The 15197-nt window shown below is 41.3% G+C and overlaps 1 protein-coding gene across 3 annotated transcripts; it reads left to right on the plus strand.

Moving 5' to 3' along the window:
• The first annotated feature begins 1232 nt into the window (after positions 1 to 1232).
• pkd1l1 (polycystin 1 like 1, transient receptor potential channel interacting) lies at positions 1233 to 15100 on the plus strand. 3 transcript variants are annotated; one of them, XM_088363377.1, is made up of 52 exons: positions 1233 to 1408; positions 1864 to 1976; positions 2780 to 2935; positions 3019 to 3284; positions 3439 to 3525; positions 3842 to 3902; positions 4020 to 4188; positions 4387 to 4626; positions 4701 to 4833; positions 4896 to 5093; positions 5164 to 5345; positions 5423 to 5626; positions 5730 to 5893; positions 5958 to 6137; positions 6197 to 6262; positions 6337 to 6516; positions 6572 to 6649; positions 6709 to 6878; positions 6994 to 7114; positions 7198 to 7321; positions 7395 to 7587; positions 7731 to 7787; positions 7866 to 8204; positions 8281 to 8502; positions 8578 to 8691; positions 8761 to 8912; positions 8976 to 9076; positions 9152 to 9350; positions 9420 to 9503; positions 9636 to 9843; positions 9907 to 10013; positions 10089 to 10188; positions 10256 to 10378; positions 10458 to 10631; positions 10709 to 10874; positions 10954 to 10988; positions 11094 to 11359; positions 11615 to 11699; positions 11774 to 11911; positions 11986 to 12104; positions 12173 to 12283; positions 12363 to 12474; positions 12561 to 12629; positions 12841 to 12929; positions 13008 to 13227; positions 13300 to 13404; positions 13631 to 13771; positions 13833 to 13946; positions 14071 to 14193; positions 14273 to 14422; positions 14485 to 14631; positions 14695 to 15100. In XM_088363377.1, exons 1-52 carry the CDS (start codon positions 1233 to 1235, stop codon positions 14917 to 14919), a joined length of 7656 nt encoding a protein of 2551 aa, XP_088219503.1. In that variant the 3' UTR covers positions 14920 to 15100. The 3 variants fall into 3 exon arrangements, with proteins under 3 accessions (XP_088219503.1, XP_088219502.1, XP_088219504.1); XM_088363376.1 differs by having other exon boundaries at positions 6736 to 6878; positions 14485 to 15100; XM_088363378.1 differs by having other exon boundaries at positions 6736 to 6878; positions 12366 to 12474; positions 14485 to 15100.
• The last annotated feature ends 97 nt before the right edge of the window (positions 15101 to 15197 follow it).

The following is a 15197-nucleotide window of genomic DNA, read 5'->3' on the forward strand; positions in this document are numbered from 1 at the left end:
ATTTCACTCACCACTTTATAAATAATTCGTTGACACCCTCATTCATCAATTTAACAAGTTTAAAAGGTTTAAAGAAGGCCCGGGGGCTTTTACGTACCAGCACGCTTAAAATACAATTTAGTAAAAATGTGTGCCTGTGGAATAGATTTTAAAGGAAAACCATTTGTCAAATTCCAATTTGAATGAAGACGTACTACTAATTCACCAACAATATTTAATTATGTTTTACAATTATTTTTATATTACTTATAATGTAGAGATGAAACACTTAGGTGGTCCTTTGATTTCTTTATTCGATGAGAGAAAAAAAACCTTCCATTTTTATTTTTTAGTGCGGGTCTGAAATAAATAGAACAAATGCAGGATAGTCCCACTTCCGTTGGGACACTCAGTTATTATTAAGATAAAACGAAATCTCGCAAATATGCGCATGTTTCTTATAAGAAAAAAGAAGAGAGCACTGGTTTGATCCCCAATGCTCATCGGTTCGTGAACGTCGAGACAAGGAAAAAAAATGATGCAGTCTCGCTGCGCCCTCTGGCGGCTGCTACGAGAAGCGATTCGTGTCTTAAAGGGGACGTTTCGGAACCCGGAAAAGATTTTTTTAAGGTGGAACGGGAGAGTTGACGGAGCTACGACGTCTATGTTTATTTATTTAACGGTGTTTTTGCAAGTGACATACTGGGAAAACGACAACAAGATTTGTTTTTATTTTTTACCCTCTAAATTCAAAATGAAAAGACTGAAAGCCAATATCTACGTAATCTTTCTGTAAAATAGGTGAGAGAATTGTATCTAATAATCGAATCCTCGATTAAATCGAACGTGCACAAGTTAATATTCACGTTGAAGTTTTTCCCGTGTATATATGACATGTACAAAATAAAAGTGGCACCTTCAAATTAGAATTAGTACATGACCTTACGTTTGAATATGTATACCCAGGAAGTATAAGCATTATACTGAATACACGACATTTAATATCTGTGAAAAAATATAATGTATAAATATCAAATTTAGAGTTATAAAGTATTGTCAATTTAACAGTAACAGTGAGCTGTTATTGCCTCCATGTGATTCTATAATCCTCCCACAACTTCACACCTGTCTTTCTCCTCACCTGCATACAGTCACTTGAAGGTACCTGCATGTACCTCCTCTTTTTCTTGCCATTCTGTGAAGCACACTGAACCATTGCCACAGACGTAGTTTGGCTCTCATTAGTTCAAACCATGGCCGCTTTGACCTGCTCCCTTTTTTTCTGCTTGTCTACAGCAGCTGCTTCCCCAGGAGACCCTTCTTGGTGGTTCTTAGGGTGCGTCGACACCAGCAGCCTGCTTCATCCTGTCAGGCATGTCCGTGATGACCTTGACCCGGTGTCCCGCTGTGTCTTCTGCCGAGATGAAGGGTGAGGAAATAAATTTAAAAGATGTTCTGTCGTTTAATGATTTAAAGCAGGCAACAAAACAAGTCATTATACCATTTTTCTGCTGTTCTGTCATACCAAGCTTGGACCAGATTTAAAATGTGCAGTCATTCGTTGTAAATTGGGGTCGGGAACTTGTTTCTTATTTACGGGCATGCAAAATTGCTAAAGTTATCTCTATCTTTGTAAGTCATGAACATGAGTTTGTTAAATGTTGTCCCGTGACCTTTTACTTGTGTTCAGAATTGTTCAAATAGTCAAACATGACCCACAGGCCACGAATTCCCCACCCCTCTTTTAAATCTTACTTGAGACCCTGAAACTGTCACTGAGAGCCGTGTAAAAAGTTAATTCATGCAAATACAATAACTATCTCATGCTTAACCTGACATTTGCGCAATTTCTATGTTTTACTTCTTTGTATGTTGTCTCTGAAGAGTCCCTGAAGTTCCTATTGGGAGCATGGTGGGAAATTTGGCACTTTGCAGGACAGAGGGACCATTTATGTGCCGCGTGAATGTGTCGACCCCTCTGGAGAAATTGCATGCCGGTAAGACTTTTGTTCTGGAAGTTTGCGGGAAATTGGTGGGGGGCGACCTGCCCAGGTCACAGGTGAGAGGCTATTTAAAACGCTCTTGTGGGAAAAGAAAAAAAGCTTGGTGGTTTAGATTTTTGGAGTTGATTTCATGTTAGGCATACAGCATTGATTTATTTAAAAAAAAAAAACAAGTGTTTTATATATTTTTAAAATGCAAAGACAAAGACTTTGAAAATGATTAGTTTTTTAAATTTCTGCCAAGCACTTCATACTGTATTCAAATAAAATATTTTCAGGGTAAACCTTTTGAATTAAAAAAAAAAGCAATATCCTAACCCTGTAAAAAAAATACCATAAAAATTGTTGCTTTAGGCCCATGTAAACATGATAACATTTAAGCATTTAAATTCATTAGACCCATTGAGAATCATTAGATCCACTTTTTGTTTTTGAACCTAAAATAATGATGATGATAATGAGTGAAAAAAATCCATTTATTAGAATTTTGTAAAACTTCATGAACTGTAGAAAACTTTTGGAAGCTATTTTATTTGTTGACATTTTCATTTAATGCTACAGCATTAACCTGCAAGCTCCCTGCACATTTTGTTAAAATCTAAAAAGAAAAATGCCTATATTCTGAAATTGAAAAAAATTAACATGTTGCAAATCTTAAAAGTCGGTTTGTCGTTAAAACCATTTAAGTAAAGTCAAAATTTTGGAGTCATTTGCCATTATCGGTTGGCATTGTATTGGCCCAGAAAAATATGACTTGTGTGTGATCTTTTTTTGTGTGTCGATGGATGGATTTTCAGGGACTGTGGGACTGGTTGAACCTAATTACATCACTGTGGAGTTCCTCTGCGGGACCTCTGAGGGTCAAAGTTCACCCCAGGTCAACGTGTCAGATGATGGTTCCTTTGCAGTTTCATATAAACGGATTATGCAAGCCTCAGCCAAACATGAAATCAGTATGTCTGATGAAAAAAAAAACAGTGTGTCCAATAACATTCATATTTTTAACCTTTTTTTTTTTATCATGTTGTTTTTTTAGCGACAGTCCCCGAGCCCATTTCCACGCGTTCCTCCCCCCCGAGCCTCCGCGTCCTGGCGCCGTCGGAGATCTCTTTGCTTGACGGAACCCCCCTCCCACAGTCCCAAAGCGGGACGGTGCGGGCTGCCTATGTGGGGGATCCCATCACACTGCGAGCGGACGTGGCTGACGGGCCGGCAGCACAGTTGTGCTGGTTGTTTAGTCACAGAGAGGGGGACAAGAAGGTGGGGGTCGAGAGGACTCGTGAGGGCCTGAATAGCAGCCTGGTATGTGAGCGTACGCTTCCCAATTAAAGGGCTTATACATGTGTAAATGCATGTGTGGGGGGTCTTTTTGTTTGTTTGCTTATTTGAATGAAGTTTTTTTTTCCTGTGGAGGCATCATTTAATCAGTGTATGAAAATGAAGTTATGTACTCAAGGTATGGACCTTCTTAAGCAGAGGAGTTTGCATCGTGACAGTGAATGCTTCCAATGAATGTGGATGGACACAAAAGATAATCAACAGTGTGAGTATTCTGTTTCGTTTAAATTTTAAATTATAGCGTTTGTCTAAATGTGCGTAATAGGAAAAAAAATCACAATAGTGACTAGCACAATTTAAAATTAATTCTGCCTTCATTCATTAACTAGCTTTAGTTACCTACTCCATGATAAAAAATAATTATTAAAAAATTAAATTACAGGCAGACGGTTTTTTTAATCACGTCAAACTCTACCTTAAAAAAAACATTCATGAAAACAAATGACAAAAAAATGAAAAATGACTAAAAACAGATGCAAAATAATCACAAAACACTGAAATATTGATTTATCTACTTATAGGCGCTTGTGTGTCCTGCATTCGCTGACCTTCAAGTCACCATTCCCAAAATGATTGACAGATGTAAGAAGACACCCACCAACACCCAACTGCAACATTTCCACTTTATTTACAGATTCTATTTCACTACATTCGTACTTCATGCTTTGTTGTTCTGTGAAATTTGTTTGTCTTTTTTAGCTGTGAGCATTTATACAGCAAGTCCAACCTACCCCACCAATACGGATGTGACCTTCTTGGCTTTGACTGACCTGCCTGAGCCTCTGGACTTTCTCTGGAATTTTGGAGACTCCACAACCACCAGAACGAGTAGCAGGAACGTCACCAAAAGATACTACACTCCTGGAAAGTATGTTACATGGAAAACATAAACCATTTCTTTACCATAGGTACTCATTTGCTACTGCAATAATGGTATTATGCTCAAGTTAAGTATGCATGAATTATACATTATGTTTATTGGTGTGATTTTAGCCACCTGCCATACGGAGAATTATATCAAATAAATTAATGGTTATATTTTTTTGTATTTGTTTTTCCTATGGAGGTACAACATAACAGTGGTGATGTCTGATGGTCGCATCTCCCTCACCTCTGGGTTGTTGACCATCCTAATCCAAAGAGCAGTGAAGCTCAACAAGCTATACCACCAGGCCTCCATTCTTCAAAACCAGACCACCACGGTGACTTGCAGAGTCAATTCTGGCACTGACGTTAGCTTCCTGTGGAACTTCGGCGATGGGACGACAAGGGTGGGACAAAGTACCGAACAGCACGTTTTTCTCAGGTGAAGAAAGTTTTTAATTTCAAATGTGGATCTAGCATTGCACTTAAAACACACTAATATGTTCCCGCTTGTAGGACTGGGGAGTTCCTCATTGAGGTGACCGTGTCCAACCGGGTCAGTCGTGCCTCCCTGAGCAGCGTCATTTTTGTATTAGACCATCCATGTCAGCCTCCACCTGTCAAGAACATGGGCCCTCTCAAACTACAGGTAAAGCCTTTCACTTGTCTTACTGTGCAAATTCCTTTTTACGAAGATGTTGATCGATTCAGGTGCGAAGAAGTGATGTCATCCATTTGGGGGTGTCCTACGAGGCTGAAATCCAATGTGACATATTGAGGGGCCTCCATTACACATGGACGTTGTTTGACTCAGCAGGCCACGTTTTGCTTCTTCCTGATGCTCACAAGCAGAGCCTCGTACTGCCAGGACATCTCCTGCACTATGACACCTACACCGCCATGGCCAGAGTAAGTTGCACTAAGCATCCATTTTGTTCATATTTGTGCCATTTTTTGTGTCATGAATTTCTACTTGCAGGTGAAGATAGTTGGAAGTGTGGTGTACAGTAACTACAGTTTGAGAGTTCAAGTTATTCCCAGCCCTCCCGTGGCTTCCATCCAGGGCGGCACCAATGTCTTCATTAACAACAGGAACAACGCTATGGTAACACTTGATGGACGGCATTCCTACAATCCTGACTTTCCTCTTGAGCCCTTCAGGTGGAGGAACTCTGCAGCCCCTTGAATATGTTTAACAGAAATGGAATGATTGAATTAAAATATTGTTTTATTTCTAGCTTCAAATGGATGTGTGAACCAGTTAGCTCCATCAAGAGTTCCTGCTTCAATCATGATGTACCTTCTTACTCTGCTTTGCTCACCTTTCCCGTGAGCTTCCTCAAACAACATTTTGACCAGTTTCATTTCACGCTCACCGTCCACAGTGGAGAGCTTTCTTCTTCGACACAAGCTTTTGTCACACTAACACCAAATGTCCTCGGGTATGAGACAAGTATACCAAATGACAGAAATAACATTAAAATTTAGCTGATTAAAATGCCCAGTTAAGATTTGACCTTTGTTCTGTGAATGTTTCCAATTTAGTCGGCTAGCGGTATCATGTCTTGAATGTGAAGGAGACCAAGTCAACAGTGATCAGCCTATCTCAGTCAAAGCTATTTGTGAAGACTGTGAGGTTCCTTCAAACCAGACCCAGTACACCTGGACTTTGCACTTGGTTAATGCTTCATCCAAACCTGTGGTTGAAGGTAAGTGTGGATTATTGGAATTGGATGGAATTGACTGGCTCGATGGTTTTGTGTTCTTTTCTAGTCCCATTTTGTGATACGGTTGACCTAAGTGCCCCAACCACCATCAAAGAAACAACATCCACGTCACTCTCAGAACTTTATCCACATCGTCTAAATGCTTTGGGGCAGAGGGAAATTGAAAGTATTATTGATTATGACTCCTCTGCGGACTGGGACAGTGCTGACGTGATAGATGGACAAGGTATCTACACAAGTCGCCATGTATCAAGTTTGTGCATTGAAGCCTCTGCTCATCTACAGACGATGATATTCCCTTGCCAATCGTGGAGGAGGGTGATCCAGGAATTTCAGCAGGGAGACCGACAGGTACACAATCCATACATAATATTTTTAAAAACTGCTTTTAGATTGTGTGCCTAATATTGAGTATGTACTTTTAGATTTGGATGTTCAGACCTTGAGTCTAGCAGATGATCTGTCGTTCAACCCAGAGTCACATGACTCTGAGGGAAGTAATCTGTTTGAGGCCAGGCCCAGGCAGGTCATTCCAAAGCAAACTTTGATCGACCTCCCTCGAGACCCAATAGAGGCGGGGTTGTTTGCGTCTTACACCTACACAGGTACGCAAACATTGCCTTGGTTATAGTTCATCATAACACTATCACAATTTTGCAGGACTTACCTCTCCGTTGCTCAGCTTCAAACCTTTTAGTCTAAAGCCTGGCAGCTTGTACATGCTGGAGGTGATGGCTAGTAAGTCCTTCATTCATTCATACATTTTTTCTGAAAATAGCTGGACTCTGACCACTAAGTATTGTTTGTTTTTTGTTCAAACAAAGAATCTCAAAGTAGTATTTTGGGACGCACTCAACTATTTTTTCGAACAAAGCCCATTCCTAAAGGAATGACATGCCAGGTGCAACCAAGTCAAGGGGTGGAGTTGTTCACACACTTTAGTATCTTCTGCACCTCAGGGAGAGAGGTACAAATACATTCTACTCTCGCATTTTAAATAGTTCCTCAACTCTGGTTATGCTTCAGTCTCAATTTCGCATGTTGTTCACTTTTCCTCAAGAGTCCTCATGTGTGTTTTGAAGGACTTACTGTACGAGTACAGCTTCAATGTCGGGAGTGAAGATCCCAGGATGTTGTACCGTGGGAGAAACTTCCAGTACTACTTCAACCTTCCCTCTGGACACCCCATTGATGACTATAAAGGTAACAGTCAAATCCATCAAGTTGGTGACTGGCAGAATGGTGCATATGTTTGACTGGTTCCTGACTTTTTACTCTCGTTATAGTAACTGTGTACACAAAAATCCGAAGCAGCGTGTACGGATCGGCCACTAAACTTTGCCCAGCAACTGTCCAAGTCCGGCCCAGCTTCTTCAGAGACGTTTCATCTCACAATCCTGATGTGGCGTTGTAAGTTGTACTGTTTAAAAAAAAAAAATTGGACTTTACTTGGACTGTTTTTTTTTTTTCGTCCTGTTTCCAGATCCCAATCAGGACTGAAGAACCTCTCTGGATTGATCCTGCTTGGGAACAGTGTAGAGATTTGCAACTATGTCAGTCTGTTGACTGGCATCCTGAATAGACTCAGCTTGGACAGCCAGGCGGATCAGCACACTCAGGGTCATATGCGTAATGTGCTCATCTGCACTATGTGCGAGCTGGAAAGTAGTGAACAGGTACAAATAACACAACACAAAAAAAAAGAAGACAGCCACAGTATTTTGACTTGAAAAATTGTAAACAGTGAAACTAGTAGTGGCCTGTGAATTTTACTTTTCTTCCATTATTTAAAGCATTCTAACATGATATTTGATGCCAGGACACAATGGTGGACAAGCTCGGCATTCTCAGAGATCTTTTACAAGTTACAAGACAGGTAAGTTATTTTTTTTATCTCAAATAAACACTCATAAATGTTGGCTGAAAAACAACTTGACAGTTATATACTTCTTAGGTAACATTAGCGAGTGCCAGGCAAGTGGTTGCCCATGTGAAGGCCATCTCAGGGCAGCTCTCCCGACCCAGTGCACAAAAACGGTGCCAGTTGGACCAGAAGACGCTTAACACTCTGCTCGCCGTTTTATCGTACAGCCTGGAGGCTGCTGTCACTGCTTATGATGTCACAACAGAAACATCTACATTTTCAGATGTTACATGTAAGGTGGCATCAGACCCACAAGATGGATTCAATCCAGGAAAGGACATTAGAGATTCATCCGGTGATGATTTGCAAACAAGTAGGTCACGGCAACTAGTGGAAAATATTCTACAGACTGCTTCTGACCTGATGCTGGTGAGACCTCAAACGTCAACATTGGTGACTTCATTTACCTTCTTGTTATCAAGTGTTGTTTACTGTCTTGTTTTAGAAACACACATTGTTCAGCAAAATCCAAGACCACAAGATCAGCAGCAGCTTCATTTCTCTCTATATTGCACAACAGAATTCATCAGTTTCAGTCATCAGAAGCGATTCTGTGATCTTTTACATCCCTTCACCCCTGCTCCATTCTTTCAGAGGAGAGTGTGTGCTTAGCCTTATTGCTGAACTCAAATACTCACCTTGGATCTGGGCCGCCCATCCTGGCAAGGTGAGCAAAGTGGGGGCGATATAATCTAAGATAATAAACTCAAAGAAATGTTTGTTTGATTTTGCTGTTTTGCAGATGAGTGGACCAGTGGTTGACTTAACTCTGTATAAATGCAGCACGAGGAGAAAAATCTCACTTCGATCGTTTGTTCAGCCAATCTTTGTGGAGATGAAACCAAGAAAAGACAAAGTATGTGGTATATTTGTAATAAACTTGAACTAGTTGTGAATTTATTTTCTGTGACCGTGTGCCTCACAGAAAGAATCTACAAATAAACATATCCTCCTGAGAAAGCGCATTAACTACCACAGCTTCAACATAAGCCAAGAACATTTACAGCAGGCCATCCAGTTGACTGTTACTTTCACGCTGCCATCGAAGCGGCCATTTCCCATCATGCTGCTCTTCAGGTACAGCATTATTGCAGTGGCATGCTTTGTATCTTGGCTGATTATTGATTTTTATTCCGGCAGGATGTTTGCTAAGCCGGCTCCCAGCATGCACCACCTGCATAAACTTCACCTCTGGGAGACCAACATCACTCGCATCACTTTGCCACCATCCTACCTCAATAGTAAGTTTTTTTCTAGCATTAATTTTCTTCCTGACCAGTTGCTGTGGATTAAACTGATTAGGAATTCATATTTAGCTCCAGGGATTGGCTACCTGGCGTTATTAAATGGCGACTTTCGGAAACAAATCAGACACAAGCACTTGAGCAGCCAGATCAATTACACTCTGACGGTGGAGACGAGCCAATGCTTGTCCTTTGATGGCCTCAAGGGCGCCTGGACGCCGCTGGGCTGCGGCACACACCAAACAGACAGCACAGATGCTGTCAACTGCAGGTACGTGTAAGGCGAGTTGTCTTTCCGCACTAAGAGGGAGGCTCACTGTCTATTTTATGTCTGTCCCAGTTGTCACCAGTTGAGAGCGCTAACTGTGCTGCAAAAGCAGATTCAGAGTAGCTATGAAGCAGCTGACCTGGACCGATTCCTCAGGTGATTTCCTTACAGAACATTCTGAATTGAGACTTAATATAAAGTCAAATGATCATTTACATGATTCTTTTATGAAGGCTGAATTTTTTGAGTGATTATACAGCATAACATTTGTCATTTGTGTCCTTTCAGCGAGTCTGCTGATGTGACTGTCCTGGTTGTCCTGTTGCTGTGTGCGTGTCTGTACGTGCCAGCGTGGGTGGCATGCAGGAGAGCAGACGTCATCTCCCAGCAGAATGGACAAGTCCACTACCTTAACGACAACTGTCGACTGGACCCGCATCTTTATGCTGTCACCATCCACACTGGCCTTTGGTCTGCATACAGGCCTACTGCAAAGGTAATTTTAAACTTTGAATGACTATTAAAAAGGAATCTCAATATTCAAAATCACGTTTGCTAGGTTTACGTCGCACTCTACGGTGCTAACGGCAACTCACAGACAAGAGAACTATACGTCCCAGGAAGCACTCTGTTCAGGAGGAACTCACGAGACACCTTCATACTCAGGTTACGGCCGAGTATATTCAAATATCACTTTTAAGCAAGACAGAAATATGAAGTTACTATTACATGACACCACAGTGCAGCAGATAATCTGGGTCCAGTGTGGGGGGTCCACATCTGGCACGATAACTCGGGACCTTCGCCACATTTATACCTCAAACTCGTGGAAGTATCTGAGGTAAGATTCGCTTGTTGTGTTATTTATGTTGTGCCAAGCCACATTTTGTGATTTTGTGTGACGATAGGTGGGGCAAGCTAACATGAGGGAGCGAACATGGCTCTTCGTAAGCCAGTGCTGGTTGTCGGTCAGCAAAAGCGACGGCCAAGTGGAGAGAATGCTTCGTATTCGTGGAATTGGATTAGCTCAGGTACATATTTGGATTGATAGTATGAAGGTCAAACAATCCTTTTATTTTCTGCATGACGTTTGTTTGTGTATATTTGCAGATGTTGCGCCTCATGTTGTGTGACTACCTGGCTGACTTTCACACGTGGATGTCTGTATACAGTTGCCCTCGGCCTCACTCGTTCACATGTACACAAAGACTTAGTGTATGCTTGCTGCTATTTGCGACCTATGCAGGTGCCAATGCGCTAATCATATCACAAATGGATGAAGTGGTGGGTTCAAATCATGAATAAATCCTTTTGGGGGTGAGTGTTAATTGATATTTTATTCAATGTTCTTTTTTTCACAGCTGCATTTCGAGATGGGAATTACCACTGGGTCTTTGACAATGGCAATATTAAGCGTGGCGGCGGGGTTGCCCATGGCAACAATGGTAGCGTTCCTGTTTCGAATGCAGGAATTGAAGCTGACGACGAATGAGGATGGAACACAGACTTTTCAGGATCCTTGTGAAGGTGAAGGTCATTCCATCATGGTGAAGAACACTACAGATTGATTTTGCTTGTCTGATTTTCTGTGTTGATGTCTTTGCAGTGGACAACACGAACGCCTTCAGAAAAAAATATCAGGTTTATATCTCCAATAACTTGCTAGCTGGATTTGACTCCTCATATTCTCCTTAGCTCAGAGGTGTCAAATGCAGGTCCAGCATTCCATTGGCATCTTTGTTGTAGGATGCAGAAAAGGACAGTGAAATTCAGACAGAAGTTATCCAGAAGCAGATGGGGCTTGAAGAAGAAACATTTTCCAAGGATGGAAGTGAGGAAGGTAGCTTCAGTCAGGCAGCTTGTTTTAAACAAAGAAGATTTGTTTGTATTTTTGACAAGCTAAGTTGGAGGAAAATGAGACCAACGTGGCTTTGGTGTTACTACTTGGCCTGGACGCTGTGTCTTCTTCTATCCTTTGCTGGTCTACTGCTCGCTGCTGTTTTGGGACTCAGGTATTTGCTGTTTATATTTACAGTATCATTCTTTAACGTGCCACACCTTCCTTTAACTCAACTAGCATTTGTAGATATTATTATTAGTTACAATTATTTTCCATTTACAATTTTGCGGACCACCTGCAATAACGTCATAGACCACTAAAGGACAGCAGACCACAAGTTGACCATTTCTGGCCTAGAGAATAAAGTCAAAAAGAAACACTTAAGGCGTGGAGTGTCCAGTGAGTGTTGTGCTTTTTTATTTGACAGGTTCAACAGCAGTAAGCTGCAACTGTGGCTGCAGTCTCTCTCCAGCTCCTTGTTGTTATGCTTTTTCCTGATCCAGCCAATTGCGGTAGTAAAACATAATTTCCCCCTGTAAATAAATATTTGACTTCATTTCTAAATCATACCTTTTGGCTGCCACAGATCCTTGCTGCTGCTGTGACTGTCTCCATTCGGTACAGAAATAGAACAGACTTTTATCGGCCCACCAAAATCATTTTTAAAGCAGAAGAGCTGATCAATTCTGCTTTTCAATCAGAGAGATGCTTAGACCTTGAAAAGGTAATGACAACATAACATTTTATGATAAATGTGTGATCTCACTTCTACCATTAATACAAATTCTGGACTTTCAGCTTCTTGGACAGCGCCAGCGAGCGAGATTTCTCAATCTTGTGCGTCCACCGATTGTTGCAGAGCTGAAGCTGACTCGAGCACGCAGAAGACGTGAAGCTTTGATTCATAAAACCCTCAGGTGAGTGTCAATGTATTTTTTCTTGGTATTTTCCTGCACTACATACATGTGTTCGTTTTGTCATTTAGGGATCTGTGTGTGTTTGTTGCGATGCTCCTCCTGATGCTGTGCATTTCCAACAGCAGCTCAGTCAGTGACCACTACCGCCTCAATAAAGCTGTCAGAAAACAGATTATTCGGTGAGTAATACAAACACATCAAGAGATATTATCCAGCAAAGACATGATAGAAACTCAAATGATTTGAAATTTATTGCAGAAGGAGACAGGAGCCTGCATTCATGTCCATACAGAAATATGAAGACTGGCGGAAGTGGATGCAGAGCAGTCTGCTTAATTTACTATATAAGAATACCTCTGCTGCAATGAAGGTTCATTTGACAACAATTATACACTAATTGTATTGCCATAGAAGGTTATTGTGAGATAATTCATATTTTGTCTTATGGCACAATAGTACGACGTGTTCCAACAATCATCCATCTTGATTGGAGAGCCAGTTGTGTGGATGACGCAGCTCTGCACAGTAAGTAAATTAAAAATCACTTATTCATAGTTTATATAAATACTGTGCCTTGACTGTCAAAGAGTGAATCATTTTTATTTTATTTTTAAGTGGCTAATACTACAATCATGTGCTATAAAATGATACGTTTTGAGTCTAAAAACGTTTTTTTTTTCACTTTTACTTCTTGTGTGGCATTTTCAATTAATCTTTCATGTTTGTTTTATTTCAGAAAAGATGTCTGCCCGCACATGCCATCGCTGCATGGTGTGCTGGCTGTGACATAGGACGGAGCGCTGCGGTTAGACTCGGCCGCACTAAGTAAGGATCAAGTACATCATAATGGAATGGCAACATTCTTGATTCCCCCAGTGAAAGTGTCCCTTGCACCTTCATCAGGTCTGACGCTGCGTATAGACTGAAGGCCCTGCAATGTGACGGCTGTCTGATTCTCAAGGTGCAATTCACTATGTATAGTCCTGCACCTGACTTGTTCACCGGTGTGACTCTGGTAGCTGAGCAGAGCCCCACTGGCACCATGCTGCCTTCAGCCGCAGTCCACTCGGTGAAGGTGTACCAGTCAGCTACTCAGTGGGACTATCTGGTCACTGTCTGCCAGGTAACAACAAGATAGTCAGGACTTCTGATAACACAATTTATTAAATTATTCTCACATTTGTTTTGCATCCAGCTGCTATTTCTCTGCCTATCTCTGCTGCATCTTTGTGTTGAAGTTAGTAGTGCATGGCAAAAAGGCTTGAAAGGATACTGCACAGCACCCTACTCCTGGCTGCATGTAAGTGTTACATGACATTTTTAAAAGTGGTTAGCTCGTCTGCCTCTCAGTTCTGTGGTATAGGTATTTAATCTCCTTTTTTTGTTGTTGAGTTTGCTGCCGCCTAGCGTTTGTATTTCAAATTGTAATCTTTGTTAAATAGTTATTTGCATCTCCCATTGAGTGCATGTTTACTCTTTTTGTACAAATCCCAGTAAGTCACCTTATGATATTTCTGTATCTATAGGTAACTCTCCAAATAGCAAACTTCTTGCACTTTTATCAGAACATCTACCGCTCTGTGGAGGCCATGAAGGTTGTGGAAGTGTTGCAGAGGAACAATGGCAAAGAGCATGTTGATGTCAGCCTGCTGGCTGCGAGGGAACAAGTGAGACAATGCCACAACCATTTTTAGTACAGACAACATTGCTGACCCTGATATTTTGCAGCATATTCGCTCCCTGCACGGTGTTTTGCTCCTCCTCCTCACTGTAAAATGTGCAACCATGCTGAAGGTGAACAAGAGGTCTACAACCGCCTTGGCCTGCTTGATCCCAAAGCTTGTAAGCAATAATACTGCCACTTTCAACAAGAACATTAGAGGGAACAAGTTAACCCAAACACAGTCATAAATCATACCTTCCCAAATGGAGATTTTATAGCCTAATATTTTCTGTTGTGTCCTAGATGTCAGCTTTCATCCTGCTGCAGGTTGTACGCTCCCTTCATGGACTATTTACCAGCTGGGGTCTGCATTCTGGATGTTCCTTCCTGAGCTCTCGCATCCTCTGCTTATCCATCGCTGCTGTGGTACAAGTGTCTCACAATTTTCAGCATTGGTCCAGATTATTGCTCTGCTCCAAGATGTCCCTTTTCCATTTTTTTTTAGATGATGGCTGTCATATCCTCATCAAATAGGAAAAGGCAGCAAAGCAGGAAGCGAGTGTGCACGTGGATGGAATTAGGTGGTTACCTCAGGAGCTGGGTTTATGAGTTCACTGGACGTGAAAGACGGGCAAGGCCTGTCGTGCAGAGCAAGGTGATGAAAAGCTACTTGATCATTGAGAAGACCCCCAAATCACACACCCCTTTTGGTTTCAGACTTACTACCTGGAGGAATTTGAAACTTTAGTGGATGAGCTACTACTCAGACTAAACAGAATGCAGGCCACACTGCTCCCTATTGACCATCATGTCCACATTGATGACAGCCCTGGAGCCTCTCTCCAGAAGGAACCCAGCTCTAAGGTCTTAAAAAATCCACATGCATACAAACTGGATGGTTGTTTGAACTCTTTATCTGTGTTACAGAACAGTGCAAGATCTTGCTCAACAGAATCAGAACCACAGGTGATCTGTTGTGGACAAGCAGAGTGCCATGCAGTCCAAAATGGTGCTCTGGAAAGGCAAACTAGCCATATAACAAGGATAAGTTGCAGATGTTTGCTTTGTAAAAATATTAATTGTGGCAAAACCATTCAGGCAACACCTACAGAGGTATTGGTTGAAGCTCTGATCCACAACGTGCCTTTGTAAGCATCCCTAAAATTGCACATAGGGACTCAATAGTTATGGATAACTGTGAAAAGGAATGTATTTGCATTAAATTAATACATCTACCTTGAAATGCATGAAAGTAATGAAATACAGTTTGTGTCTTTGTTCACATGCTGGCATACAAATTATGTTGTGGCTGTATTCTATTTGTTCTACACAGTGTGATGAATAATATGGAATATACTTTGGTCCTTTGAATACTATAAATGTTTAGAACACGCAATTAAATCAAAACATTCCCGTGAAAACAAAGAAAA

Source organism: Syngnathus floridae, chromosome 20 (assembly GCF_059516105.1).
Source record: "Syngnathus floridae isolate MCC-2025c chromosome 20, RoL_Sflo_1.0, whole genome shotgun sequence".
NCBI lineage: Eukaryota > Metazoa > Chordata > Actinopteri > Syngnathiformes > Syngnathidae > Syngnathus > Syngnathus floridae.